Source organism: Emys orbicularis, chromosome 5 (genome assembly GCF_028017835.1).
Source record: "Emys orbicularis isolate rEmyOrb1 chromosome 5, rEmyOrb1.hap1, whole genome shotgun sequence".
Taxonomy (NCBI): Eukaryota; Metazoa; Chordata; order Testudines; family Emydidae; genus Emys; species Emys orbicularis.
In genome coordinates, this window is record NC_088687.1 from 99,121,394 (window position 1) to 99,135,410 (window position 14,017).

General features: G+C 42.3%; 1 protein-coding gene across 1 annotated transcript in view; it reads left to right on the top strand.

Moving 5' to 3' along the window:
• Positions 1-14,017, top strand: part of ATP8A1 (ATPase phospholipid transporting 8A1) — a gene marked incomplete at its 5' end in the record, with an annotated part of 249,508 nt that overhangs the window by 84,989 nt on the left and 150,502 nt on the right. The window contains 3 exons of the mRNA XM_065405013.1: positions 497-574; positions 3,649-3,737; positions 10,336-10,380. Coding sequence (XP_065261085.1) covers positions 497-574; positions 3,649-3,737; positions 10,336-10,380 — 212 coding nt within the window. The remainder of the gene's footprint in view (positions 1-496; positions 575-3,648; positions 3,738-10,335; positions 10,381-14,017) is intronic.

Genomic DNA, 14,017 nt, shown 5'->3' on the forward strand with positions numbered 1-14,017 from the left:
TTGGAAGGATTAGATATTTATTGTTAAATGTCAGTAAACTTCAATTTCGCTGTATACATACTAGGTGACAAATATATTTCCATCAATAATAATAATAATTTACAGATCAGCAAAGTAAGAAAAATGCCACATGAGAACTTATTAGAGTTTTATTTAGGGATTTGTATGTTTTGATATATGATGTTGACAATTTGTGATTTAATGTTTATAAAGCTTTAACCTTTTGAGTCTTAACATCTACTGTCATTAAATAAATATTGTCTACCTCCCCCATTGTTTAACACTCCCCAGAATTTCCCACAATTGAGAATTTAAATCAATAAAAGTAGGGAAAAATGCTTAAAAATAAACATTGATATCCATTGAAATTATAAAAAAACTGAATTCTGCCACACCTATATATATATAAGTAACAAGTAACAACAGTAAAGAAGCTAAGTAATTTATCTTTAAAAAATTATGGAAAACTAGCTTTTAACTGCTTATCTTTCTTTAGGATATAGACATGCACTATGAACCTACAGACACTGCCTCCATGGCTCGTACATCCAATCTCAATGAAGAACTTGGCCAGGTAGACCAAATTGCTTACTGTAACTTAATAGTGTGTGAAATGATTCACTCTAGAATTTGTGAGCAATGGTTTTTACTTGAACTATTAATGTGAGAGTGGTCTTATTCTTTCATAAATGTTATCAGTCTTGATTTTTTTAATAGATATATTCTGCATAGTAATTATTTAAGCATGTATTAAATTATTAGGCATACCGTTTTTCATATAAATGTATATGTTCTTATTTAGACAAAGGAATTTTAGCTCCAGTTTTAAATATGCACGTGTGTGTATCATACACACACACACAACTACATTACAAGAAAATTATTAAGTTTTCTATTTCAAGTGCTCAAAAGTTAAGAAATTCCACAGTCCGTGCCGGTGCAATTTTAATTCAGTCCCCTGATACAATATGCATTATGATACAGTCTTTACTTTCATGATCACATGACTGTTTTTTCCACAGAACCCTGCCTCATTCAGTGGACAGAATAGACATTGCTTGCTTAATGAGCGACTATTAATTATTTTTTTAACCTTGTTGTTCAATGTGTGGTCCATGCCTTTTTTACTGCACTCTATTGAAATCCTCCTCTGAAGACAGAATTATTGATGTCCTCATGGCCCTTTCTTTTGCGCTCATTACTGTGGTATATTGGTGCTTCACAAACATTAATGAATTTATTTTCACAACACCCCTGTGAGATAAGGGGGTATTGTTATCCCCATTTTACAGGTGGGGAACTGAGGCACAGAGAGATTAAGGTCAAAAGTATCCATTAATTTTGGATACCCAATTTGAGACCACTAGGATCTGATTTTTCAGATTATTTTGAAGTATATAGCACTTTATATGTTCAAAGCACAGCTCCCAAGACATCAACTGCACATGTGAGTTCTTCTGCAAATCAGCCTCCAGGGTCTCAAATGAGACACCAAGAAAATAAGGAATACTCAATTAGTGGCTACCTGTGAAAAGTTTGGTTTAAATGGCTTGACCATCATCACATAGGAACTCTGTGGCAGAGGCAGGGATAGAATCCAATTTTCCAGGGCAGCATTCAGCCATCTTAATCATAAGATCATCCTTTTTCTTCCTGCAATCCTCTGCCTCATTCATTACATACCTTCAATTTCTGCGACAAATGAAGAGGGAGTCCTACAGACAATATTGTCTTTCAACTACACAACCCTCATTCATCCGCAGAGCAGTGCCGTCCTGTGTATTGAATGAGGCAGAGGTCCTGTGGAAAAATATACGCAATCATTAAATTAAACACTGTATCATAATGCATACATTTGAGTGCTTGATTTTGCTACCTGGATAATATTCTTTTAATATAGTTTTTTGTATATGTAATTTCTGAGCTTTTAAAAAACAAAAGTGAAAAAAACAAATTGAATTATGCGGATGCATCCTATTGATACACCCTTATGGGAACCTTTGGATCCACCACACTGCTCTCTACTACTGAGCTAACAGAGTTACTGATAGGTGTAGTAGGTTGTCATCCATCCTCTGTGTGAACCAGAGGTATATGGCCCATTTTGCCAGTCAGTTTCACAGATATTTGCTGACAGCAGAGTGATGATGAGATAGGAATCGTGGGTTCCAGTCTAGGCTCTGGAGGGAAGTATCTCTAGAGGGCACGGACTTTTCTGCCCATTTCCCCACCCCATTTGTCCCCTCTTCTGTTGCTTGCCTTCCAACCTATCCCTGTTCCAGTCCTGTCTCTTCTCTACCCCGGCTCATTGTCCCAATCCCATTCTCCTCACCTTGCCAGTCTACATCTCCATTCCTCAGGCTTCTTGCCCTGTAAGTCCTAGTCTCAGCCCTCCAGACTCCCTGTCCCAATATCTTCTCCTACTTCTAGTCCCAGTCTCTTTTGCCCAGACATTCCCAGTTCCTTCCTAACTCCTTGCCTCCAATCTCCTTGCCCAGCCAGTCCCATTTCCACCCCCTTAGGTCCTCATCTGGTTTGTCTCTCTCCCCCCACCTTGAGTCTACAGTTGCCTACCACACCCATATTCCCCATCTCCAGTGGCTCTTTGTCCACTTTTTCCATGGGCTCCTTGTCCAGTCTAAGTATCCCCTCAACTTTCAGTCCAGTCTCTTTGCCCAGGCAATCCTAGTTCTCCCACCATACCATGGCTCCATGTCAAATGTGTTGCCCCAGCCCTCTTGCCTCCTTTTCCCTGCACCACTGCTTCTCAGCCTCCCCACTCCAGCTCCTCATCCGATCTCATGTACTGGCTCCCAGTCTTCCCCCATTTCTTTCCCTGGTTCCCAGTCTTCTTTCCCAGCAAGTCCCAGTCTTCCCCACCCCTGGCTTCCAGTCCTAGTCTCTCCCCCCCCAGCTCCAAGTCCCAGTCTCTCTATCCAGCTAATGCCAGTCTCTCACCCATGCAACTCCCAGTCCAAGTTTCCCTTCTCCACCCCCCCAGCCTCTTGTCCAAGTTTCTCTCCTTTCCCTCTTCCCAAGCTCCTTATTCCAATCCGTTCCCACCTGTCTCTCTCTCCCCTCTCCCCCAACAGATCTGTCTCTTGTCCCCTCTGCATTTGAATCAGGCAGCCTCCTCCTCCACATTGCAGGGATCCAGCAGGCGGTCACTGAGAACACAGGAGAGAGAGATTGGCCTGGCTTTTCTCACACATTTTTAATTGATGCTTTGGGTTTAGAAATGAGCTTCCCTCATAAGCATATTAGTACAATAAGTTTAAAGTTTATCTGGAAGCACTGGCCTCTGTCAGACACAGGTTATTATACTAGCTATGCCATTGATCTCACATAATAGTGGAATTTCTGCAATCTATGGAGCATAGAATTGTGAAGTATACTTCCCTGTATTGAATCAAGCCCAATCTGTACATCCATCTTAATGGTCTTATCTTTTGCAGATATGAAATTTTAGGTATCAAGAATGTATTCATAAGATTTCTGTTCTATGCCAAATATTTTTATAATCAATAAACTGAGTGAAGAAGTTCATTGCAGAAGAGGCTAAAAGTGTTTAGTATGTTAACAGCTATGAATTACTAAATATAGAAATATGTACTGAGTGTAATGTAATGAGTTTTAAAATTCATTTAGGTCAAATACATATTTTCTGACAAAACTGGTACCCTGACTTGCAATGTAATGCAATTTAAGAAGTGCACCATAGCAGGAATTGCTTATGGGTAAGTGTTTGGTTTTTTATATCAAATTAAAGTTGCTTTTTTTTTTTTAATTTCCTCCTGGCACTGGATGTAGTTAAGAAGACCTTTTTCTTGTGGCTACGAAAAGAGTTGTTGGTTATGAGGCTGACATTCTTTATCCATTCACTACATAAAAGAGAGTACCTTTTCTCACAAACAGAAATTAAGATAAAATTTTAAGACTGAAGGTTAATTGTTATAGTTACATAAGAGTTTCAGCACATCAGATGTTTCTATGTTAGTCTTATTAATATCTTCATTGATGAATCTTTACTCACAGCTTCAGAAAATGACAGTGTTTTGGCCCACATTTTATATTTCACACAGACATGTGCTCCTGTGCATGCACACTTGTGTAAATGAACAGTTCAGTATTATCACACTGGATAAACAAGAATTTGAATCTCTTTTTGGTGTTAGGTTTTGCTGTTACATGAGTCCAAAGATGTGTGTGTGTTTGTTTTAACATAGGTTTGTTATGTGGGTCCAACAAATGCAATGTTTCATTATATTAAAATTTATTTGTATGGCTTATTGTAATAAATATCTTTGACAGTAAATGTTTCCCTACTGAAATGATCTTTGAACAATGTGCCTTTTTTGGTAGAATTGCTTTTGCACCCTGAGCTGGTGGGAATGACATAGGTGCTGGAACTAGGGGTACTGGATTGCAGCAGCACCCCCCGGTTTCAAGTAGTTTCCATCATACACAGGGTTTACAGTTTTGTTCAGTGGCTTTCAGCACCCCCACCATAAAAATTGGTCCAGCACCTGTGGGGAATGACCTTTTTTTTTTTTTTTTGGTAACTGGGGGATGAGAACTCGGACTTTGCAAAGAAACAGAAGAACAAAATAATAGCTCAGTTTTGGACTACCAACTTAGCCAGCTAATGTCAAGTGCCTAGATATTCAAGAAGAGTAGAGAAAAATGTTTCAAGTGAATATTGCCTCGATGTATTCAGTGTTTGTTATTCAACTTTTATATTTAGGGCTGTTAAGTCAGCAGGTGTGGCTGAGTGCAGCATGCTTCAGGCCCATCCCCCTCTCACTCCATAGGCCAGGGAAATCTTCAGATGCTCTATCAAGGCAACTTTTTGGCTCCTTTACACTACCCGCACTCCAGCAGTAGTGTAGAGGAACCAAAAAGTTGCCTTGACAGAGCATCTGAAGATTTCCCTGGCCTATGGAGTGAGAGGGGGACGGGCCTGAAGCATGCTGTACTCAGCCACACCTACTGACTTAACAGTCCTAGAGGGCCGTTACAAGCTTAAGTAGCCCTGACACCAAATCACCTCCCAGCAGCCACAAGAATTGGTGAAGATGCAAAAGATCTGGGCCTCCAATTTCTTAAGCTTAAAAAGAATAAAACAGTGGAGGCCCTATGACTTTAAGGAATTTAAGATCATCAGTACCTTGTTGAAATCTGTGTTCAGCCCAAGCCATACTGTGACTGAATCTGTTCTAGCTGAAGCAGTAACACATAAATGAGTCTGTCTCTGTATTTTCATAAGTGGGGTAGAAAGAGAAACATTTAAGCTTAAACCATAACTTTTTTCTTGAGTCTAATAACATCTAATGTCTTCTCCTTTCTCCAAACAATTTTTGTCTGTAAAGAGAAGCTATGGTGGGAGCTGAGGCAAATTGCAGGACTTCTGCAGTCACAAAACAGCTTCTACTTATGAAGTCTATTTCAGGCAAAGTAACAAAAGTCTTATAATCCTTATGAATTAGGCTGAATGAATGAAATTTGAGATAAGATATGAAGGGAAATGGATGGCTCAGGAAATTGGTAATCAGATAAAATATCCTTTTAAGTCTGTTTATCTCTCAGTGACTTTCACATCAAATCTGCTCAGCTTCTAAGTTAAAAGGATGTGTTTTCTATCCACCAAATATTCAAACTGAACCAGGAATCCACAAGTTATAATTACGCCTCTACCTTTGATCTTTTATACCAGTCCAGACTCTTGGGTTATAGTTTCTTCCAACCAGCAGATGGAGATAATACACTAAAACATGTGATGATGTAACACTCATTTATGTAGGCCTCTCATAATCTCTGAGCATTCAGTTAGTCAGCATTTAAAACCAGAAGGGACCACCAGATCATGTAGTCTGACCACCTGTATATCACAGGCCACCAACACCACCCAGAATGTACACACTAAACCCAGCAACTGAAATTAGACCAAAGTATTACTACCCACAGGAGACTGGACTATTATGGGCCACAGGCAGAGAATAGAGGGGACCAAGGTGCACCAGTGCCTGAGATCCCAACAATGGCAGGGAAATGATAAAGTAAAATACACCCAGATAATCCTGGGAAATGACCCACACCCACATGCTGCAGAGGAAGGTAAAAAAAAAAAATCCAAATCCTTGCCAGTCTCACCTGGGGGAAAATTCCTTCCTGACGCCACATATGGTGATCAGTTAGACCCTGAGCATGTGAGCAAAAACCAGCCAGCTAAGCTTCTGAGAGAGAATTCTCGGTGCCAGTTCAGAGCTCAGTTGTTTCTGTCTCCAGCAGGTGGAGAACACAAGCAGCCTGCTGCTAGAGGAGAGAAGAGAAAAGTAAACCTTGGAGGCCATAAGGCAGCCCTGTGAAACACTGTGGTGTGCAGCTGCATTGGCAGCATATATGAGGCACTCACAGTCTGCTAATCATGAATACCACATGCATAAGACTGTCTGTTGGCAGGCATCCAGTCTGGCTGACCCCAGTCCAAGACCAGGAGAGGTTAAAGCTCCAACTCTACCTCACATTGTCAGACCTCTCTACCTAATCTGCAGGGGCAGCTAAGACTCAGAAGGGGTGAGCAGAGAGAGGTTTCCAGCTAGGAAGTCCTGACAGAATAGGAAACCCAATAAAGAACTTCTGCCTCTAGGAACTCATCCAGATGAATGAGTGCCCTGGAACTCTGGCAGCACCTATTCCCAGGATAAGGAAGGGGAATTGAGTACAAGTGTAGACTCAGACCTGTCTCTTCCTCTGACAGATTTATCATCTACTCTGAGTAGGGATAATGCTCCCAGTAAAGGACTGAGGCAGGGGAGGAAAACGCCCCATCAAGCCTTTGCAAGCATCCTCAGCATGATCTGCAACTGAAGCTCATCCAGGGTCCAGATTGCTTCTCTGAGATACATAAAAATAATATTTTTAATGAAAAAAAATCTGTTTTGAATTTAAATTGATTTTAATGTAAATCATTTTTTTTATTTGAATGCTGCTATTTCTTTACATTTACCTATGTTGTAGTCTTAAATTGAAACGTGAATACTGTATTTTCTACTTGTTTCTTTAATTAATTTCCTAGCTGGAATTAGCAGAATTTCAAATTTTACATACAGACTAAGAAGTTTCACACTGAAAGTGCTCAACTTTGCTGAAAAGGACAAGTCCAGTAGCTCATTAGCATCCTTCTTGTAAGAACAAAACAAACTCAGACACAAAATTAATAAGCAAATAGCCCATGCCACATGTGCAGCTGCTTCCACCTTCCATTATATTGAACTTCATAGAATCATAGAATATCAGGATAAGAAGGGACCTCAGGAGATCATCTAGTCCAACCCCCTGCTCAAAGCAGGACCAATCCCCAACTAAATCATCCCAGCCAGGGCTTTGTCAAGCCTGACCTTAAAAACCTCTAAGGAAGGAGATTCCACCACCTCCCTAGGTAACCCATTCTATTCCACCACCTCCCTAGGTAACCCTCCTAGTGAAAAAGTTTTTCCTAATAGCCAACCTAAACCTCCCCCACTGCAACTTGAGACCATTACTCCTTGTTCTGTTATCTGGTACCACTGAGAACAGTCTAGATCCATCTTCTTTGGAACCCCCTTTCAGGTAGTTGAAAGCCGCTATCAAATCCCCCCTCCTTCTTCTCTTCTGCAGACTAAACAATCCTAGTTCCCTCAGTCTCTCCTCATAAGTCATGTGCCCCAGCCCCCTAATCATTTTTGTTGCCCTCTGCTGGACTCTTTCCAATTTTTCCACATCCTTCTTGTAGTGTGGGGCCCAAAACTGGACACACTACTCCAGATGAGGCCTCACCAATGTTGAATAGAGGGGAATGATCACGTCCCTCGATCTGCTGGCAATGCCCCTACTTATACAGCCCAAAATGCCGTTAGCCTTACAAGGGCACACTGTTGACTCATATCCAGCTTCTCGTCCACTGTAACCCCTAGGTCCTTTTCTGCAGAACTGCTGCCTAGCCACTCGGTCCCTAGTCTGTAGCAGTGCATGGGATTGTTCTGTCCTAAATGCAGGACTCTGCACTTGTCCTTGTTGAACCTCATCAGATTTCTTTTGGCCCAAGTCAAGAAAGTTCATATGCTTTTACCAGGCTATTCTCCTCCATCAATTTGCAATTCAAAGTCAATGAGACTTTTGCTCTTAAATCACTTTGATTCTTTAGAAAGTTTCACCCTGGCATGCCTAAATATGGTTTTAGGAACCTAACTTTAGGCTTCTGTTTTTGAAAATTTTGTTCTGTGTGTGTATATAAAAAAAAGTTCACAATAACTTTATTAATGTGATTTAAAGTAAATAACTTTTAATTGTTAACACTGAAGTAATTTTATTTTGAAGTAATAAAGATTTTGTATCACTAAGAAGTTTTTAGTAAAAATGTAATCTTAACTTCTGATTCTGTAAACGCTTATGTATTTGCTTAGTGTTAAGCACATGAGAGAGCCCTATTTACTTCAATGAGACTATTTATGTGAGTAAAAAGTATGTGCCTGGTTAAGTGTTTGCAGGATCATAATTTTAGATTTTCAATTTTTATTTTATTTTATTTTATTTTTATTTTATTTATTTATTTATTTATGTTTTTATTTGTTTTGGCCTATAACAGTTTTGTAAATTCAAATATGATATCCAAGAGTAGTGAAAAAACAACCAACTAAACAGCATTTGCAATTTAGTTTGTTATAAATTTTAAAGTTACAACAGCACACACATTCATAATAGCTATTCATAGCTCAGCCTGGTTTAAATCAATCTTTCTTTCTTTTTTTTAAATCAGTGATTTAAATTACCTTGATATAAATTGATCCCTGTTGCCTCCCAATAGCCATGCATCCCCCTTTCATGAGACGTGCACATCTCTAACAGAGCTTCTCCTTTGGGAAGATTCACTCTCCATCAGGGAGCAGAAAGCCAAATAATACAGGGACAGCTCAGAGAGCAGCATCCCTGAGAATTTTGTCTCTTGATTGCTTTCCCCTTTCAGAGCAGATTTCATGTGGGGGTGGGCAGAGAAATAAAACTGCTCCATCTCTGCAGCTCCTTTAAAGTACGTTACTAATTATGTGGTAAATAAGTTTTCACCTGTGCCATAAATGGGTGAATTCCTTCATAACCTGTAGCCAGTTGTGATGTTCAACATTTTCAGAACACTCTGCAGTACAAATATGTCTTTAATTACAAATATTTTCAAAATGTGTGCTTTTATGGTGTAATGTTCATTCAGAACTGCTTAGTGTAAACCAGTTTGCAAGCTTAGGAGCAGATCCTCCTCTGTTATAAATTATCATGGCTACATTGGCTTCAGTGAAGCTATGACAATTTACATCAGCTGAAGATCTTCCCCTTGGTTTCTGTTTTGACATAGGGCTGGTCTACACTGGGGGGGAGGGGATCGATCCAAGATACGCAACTTCAGCTACGCGAATAGCGTAGCTGAAGTCGAAGTATCTTGGATCGAATTACCTGGGGTCCACACGGCGCGGGATCGACGGCCGTGGCTCCCCCGTCGACTGCGCTACCGCCGCTCGCTCTGGTGGAGTTCTGGAGTCGACGGTGAGCGTGTTCGGGGATCAATATATCACGTCTTAACGAGACGCGATATATCGATCCCGGATAAATCGATTGCTACCCGCCGATACGGCGGGTAGTGAAGACGTACCCTTAGTTACATTTTGTATTTATATAACTGGCTTGGATTCTGTTGAATTAATATGTTTAACACATCTTGTCCTGTAGGAAACCTTTTTGGTTCTCTGATTTTAGATTTTCTGTTGTTGTTTTTTTAACCACAGTAATGGGCTAATCTGGGAATGGGCGACAGGGCTGGGAATAGGCAAGAGGATAGATCACTTGATGATTACCTGTTCTGTTCATGCCCTCTGGGGCACCTGGTATTGGCCACTGTCCGAAGACAGGATACTGGGCTAGATGGACCTTTGGTCTGACCCTGTATGTCCATTCTTATGTTCTTATCTGAAGCCCAGTGAAATCAATGGGAATCTTCCACTGATTTAAATGGGCATTGGATCAGGCAGTTTGTTGGATGCCACTGCATGAGGATAAATCAAGCATGAATTAACTTAGCCTGATTGCGTATTACAGAGCCCCAACATACACTTAATATTTTATTGCAACACTTTCTGTTTTCCTGATATTTTGGCACTAACAACAATTCTTTTGAGGTACTCTAAAACTTTTTCCCTTTTAGTAACTCATTTCCTTCATTAATTTTTCTTTTATATGTGATCTGATTTTTTTTTAGCCTTTCTGTGATTATACTTTCCTTCTATTTCTATCCTTCCTTTGCTTTTTGTGCAGCCATTGTCCTGAGCCTGAGGATTATAGTAGTTCTTCAGATGATTGGTAAGCATTAAAGATAATTTAATATCTGTTTTGTTTAAAATTCATGATTTAGTATTGTGTAAGCTGTGATATTTTAAAAATGCAAAGCTTAGAAATAATGTGAATTGGTATTCAAACTCATACATGAAGACTGAATTTTAGATACATTTTTACTGAGTCAATATTTGCTATTACTAAATTATTCCTAATCCCAAAAGTAAAAGGGGTCCTAAAACCCATTCTGGACCTGCGGCGCCTCAACAAATATCTCAAGAAGTTGAAGTTTTGCATGGTCTCCCTGGCCTCCATCATTCTCTCCCTGAATCCCGGAGACTGGTATGCTGCCCTCGACTTGAAGGACGCATACTTTCATATCTCCATCTTCCAAGGGCACAGACAGTTCCTCCGTTTGATGGTGGGCTGGCGCCATTTCCAATTCACGGTGCTGTCCTTTGGTCTCTCGTCAGCCCCGAGAATGTTCACGAAATGCATGGCGCCGGTAGACGCTTACCTGAGGCATCGAGGGGTCCAGGTCTATCCGTATCTTGACGATTGGCTCATCAAGAGCAGATTTTGGGATCAAGTACAAAGGAGCCTTGACCTGGTACGTTCCACCTGCCACGACCTAGGCCTGTTAATAAACTAAAAGAAATCAACCCTAATACCAGGGCAACAGATAAAGTTCATAGGGGCAGTCCTCAACTCCATGTGGGCCAGAGCCTTCCTTCTGGAGGCTTGTTTCCAAGCCATGTTGAACCTGATCTCTCATGTAAGGGGCCACCTGCTCACCACCGCTCTCACCTGCCTGAGGTTGTTAGGCACCATATGGTAGCGCCTTCTTAAGTGGTCTGTCATGCCCAGCTTCATCTCCAGCCACTGCGAGCGTGGTTGGTGTCAGCTTACATCCCCAATAGGCACGATCTAGACTGGTACTCAGGGTGCCAGATCACATATGGTCGTCCCTGGAATGGTGGTTGGACCCCGGATCGGTGTTGGAGGGACTTCTCTTCGCAGTCCCGACCCCGTCCCTGACACTGGTCTCCGATGCCTCGGACCTGGGCTGTGGAGCCCACCTGGGCGAGCTCAGCACGCAAGACCGCTGGTCGTGGGATGATTGCTTTCTCCACATAAACGTCAGAGAGCTCAAAGAGGTCCGCTTGGCAAGTGGTACAGGTCCTGACAGAGAATACTGCCACGATGTTTACATCAACAAGCAGGACAGAGCCAGGTCTTCAGCTCTTTTCCAAGAAGCCCTCCATCTCTGGGACTTCTGTGTGCAGCATGCCATTCATCTGGTGGCTGAACACCTTCCCGGGGCCAGGAACATGTTAGCAGATTGTCTTAGCAGGACCGTCTCTTCTCGCCATGAGTGGTCGCTCCATCCGGAGGTGGTCAGTGATCTTCCAAAGGTGGGGAAATTCACGGGTGGACTTGTTCGTGTCTTGTCAGAATAGGAAACGCCACATGTTCTGCTCGATTCGGGGGATAGACAGGGGCTCCCTGTCAGATGCCTTTTTGCTCCCGTGGTCGGGGGTTCTGATGCATGACTTCCCACCAGTGCCCTTAGTTCACAGAGTCCACGTGAAGATCAAACAGCACAAGGCAAAGGTAATCCTGATAGCCCCAGCTTGGCCTTGCCAGCGCTGGTTTGGCACGTGGCTGAACCTTTTGGTGGCCGCCCCGCTGCAGCTGCCTCTCTAGCAGGATCTGCTGTCCCAGAACCGCAACGGTCTTCTGCAACTGTACTTGGCGGCGTTGCACCTAACTGGCTGCATGTGTATGGACAGGAGTGCTCAGCTCGTGTCCAGTAGTTTTTGTTGGGTAGCAGAAAGCCCTCCACCAGAGCAACCTACCTGGCCAAATGGAAAAGGTTCATGTGCTGGGCCTCAGACTAGGGTATCCGGCCCAAACAGGCCTCACTGCTGGCAATCTTGGACTATCTTCTGCATCTCAAGCTCCAGGGCGTGTACCTGATTAAGATCCACTTGGTTGCTATTTCGGCCTGTCACCCTCTGTCCCAGGGCAGGTTGGTCTTCATTCACGACATGACTGTTGGTTTTTGCAAGGTCTGAAGTGACTCTCCCCCACGTCCGGGACCCCAAGGTTGCTGCATGTGGCCCGTCAGGTTATATATATATGGAGATATACCTATCTCATAGAACTGGAAGGGACCCTGAAAGGTCATCAAGTCCAGCCCCCTGCCTTCACTAGCAGGACCAAGTACTGATTTTGCCCTGGATCCCTAAGTGGCCCCCTCAAGGACTGAACTCATAACCCAGGGTTTAGCAGGCCAATGCTCAAACCACTGAGCTATCCCTCTGTGTGGAAGATGGGTGACCACCTAGTAAGCTAGGCATAAATGTTTTCTCTGAATTGCTTTTGTTTTGAATAAACAGCTTTATGAAAGCTGGCTGGTCACCAAATAACTCTGTCATAGCCACTAAGAGAACAGAACTGGAGGTGTTGAATTGAAGTCAGATCTGCTGAGGGATCACAGTGAATTGCAGGAGACTGCAGCCTAAGACCCCAGTCTGGAGGGAGCAAATTGCAGGATTCTGCCCCAAGAAAGAGGCATGAGACCTAAGTGGGGCTTGTCCTTGAGAAGGCTGTTGTCAGTTGGCGTATGTGTGTCTGTGTTTTCTCTCCATGTGCTGTACCAGCCCAGCAGATAGCTGGTTCAGTCAGCAGACCTTGGTATACTATCCAGAAGCACCACAGACTTGGTTCAGTGGAGAAGGCGCTTGGCCAGGTTTATTGCTGACAAAGCACATTATTAGTACGCCATGGACTCTATAGAGACACTAATACACACATGCCCCTGAGAATGGACCAGCTCAGTCAGCGTCAGGACTTTCCACTGTCCCCTAGGCCAGACAAAGATGGTTTTTCTGTTTTTGTAAGTTTTTGTAACCCCTCTTTTATACACGGATGCAAACAAGTTATGTATTACCCTTCTGACGTGGTTAGTTACCACCCTGCACCTTATACCTGTTGGCTCGAACAAAACATCTCCATCCATTATCCTGTCATCCTGACCTTATCTTCATGAGGGGTCAGTGCATCCATGTGCCATCTACGGGGAGTGTGTTTGTATCATAACATGTATCGTGGTGTTTTTGTACAACCCTTCTGGAATGTGTTTATGTGAATACCTTGTGCCTAGTACTTCTTAGGAGTGCCTGTATTTTAGCAATGCCAGCCATGTTTTTGCCAAGTTCATGTAGTGGTCAGTGAACTTGCAAGTAGGTGTTTGCTTTGTAGCAGGGCCTGACTTTTGCTCATAGCCTGACTTTTGTTCAGGTCTCAGCCCTTATACCAGGCCACAGGCTTCAGCCTCTTTCTCTACTACAGAGACTATGAAGGTTAGAGGGGACACATTCGAGAACTCTGGCATATTATAAGTGTATTGTAATGGTGGTATCATTTGGAAATTTGTGTATGATGAACTAAACTCTAATACAAATGCTGTATTTTATCATCTTTTTTTGTAGCTTATGCTGGACACTCTCAAATGTTTCATTATTAAAAGTAAATATAGTATAATTTCACTTACAAAAATAAACAATGGGGCCTCATCCTGCCATCTGCTCAGTGTGGGCAAACCCCTGCACCTATGTAGAGTCCCTGTGACTTCAATGGGACTCCACCTGGGCATATG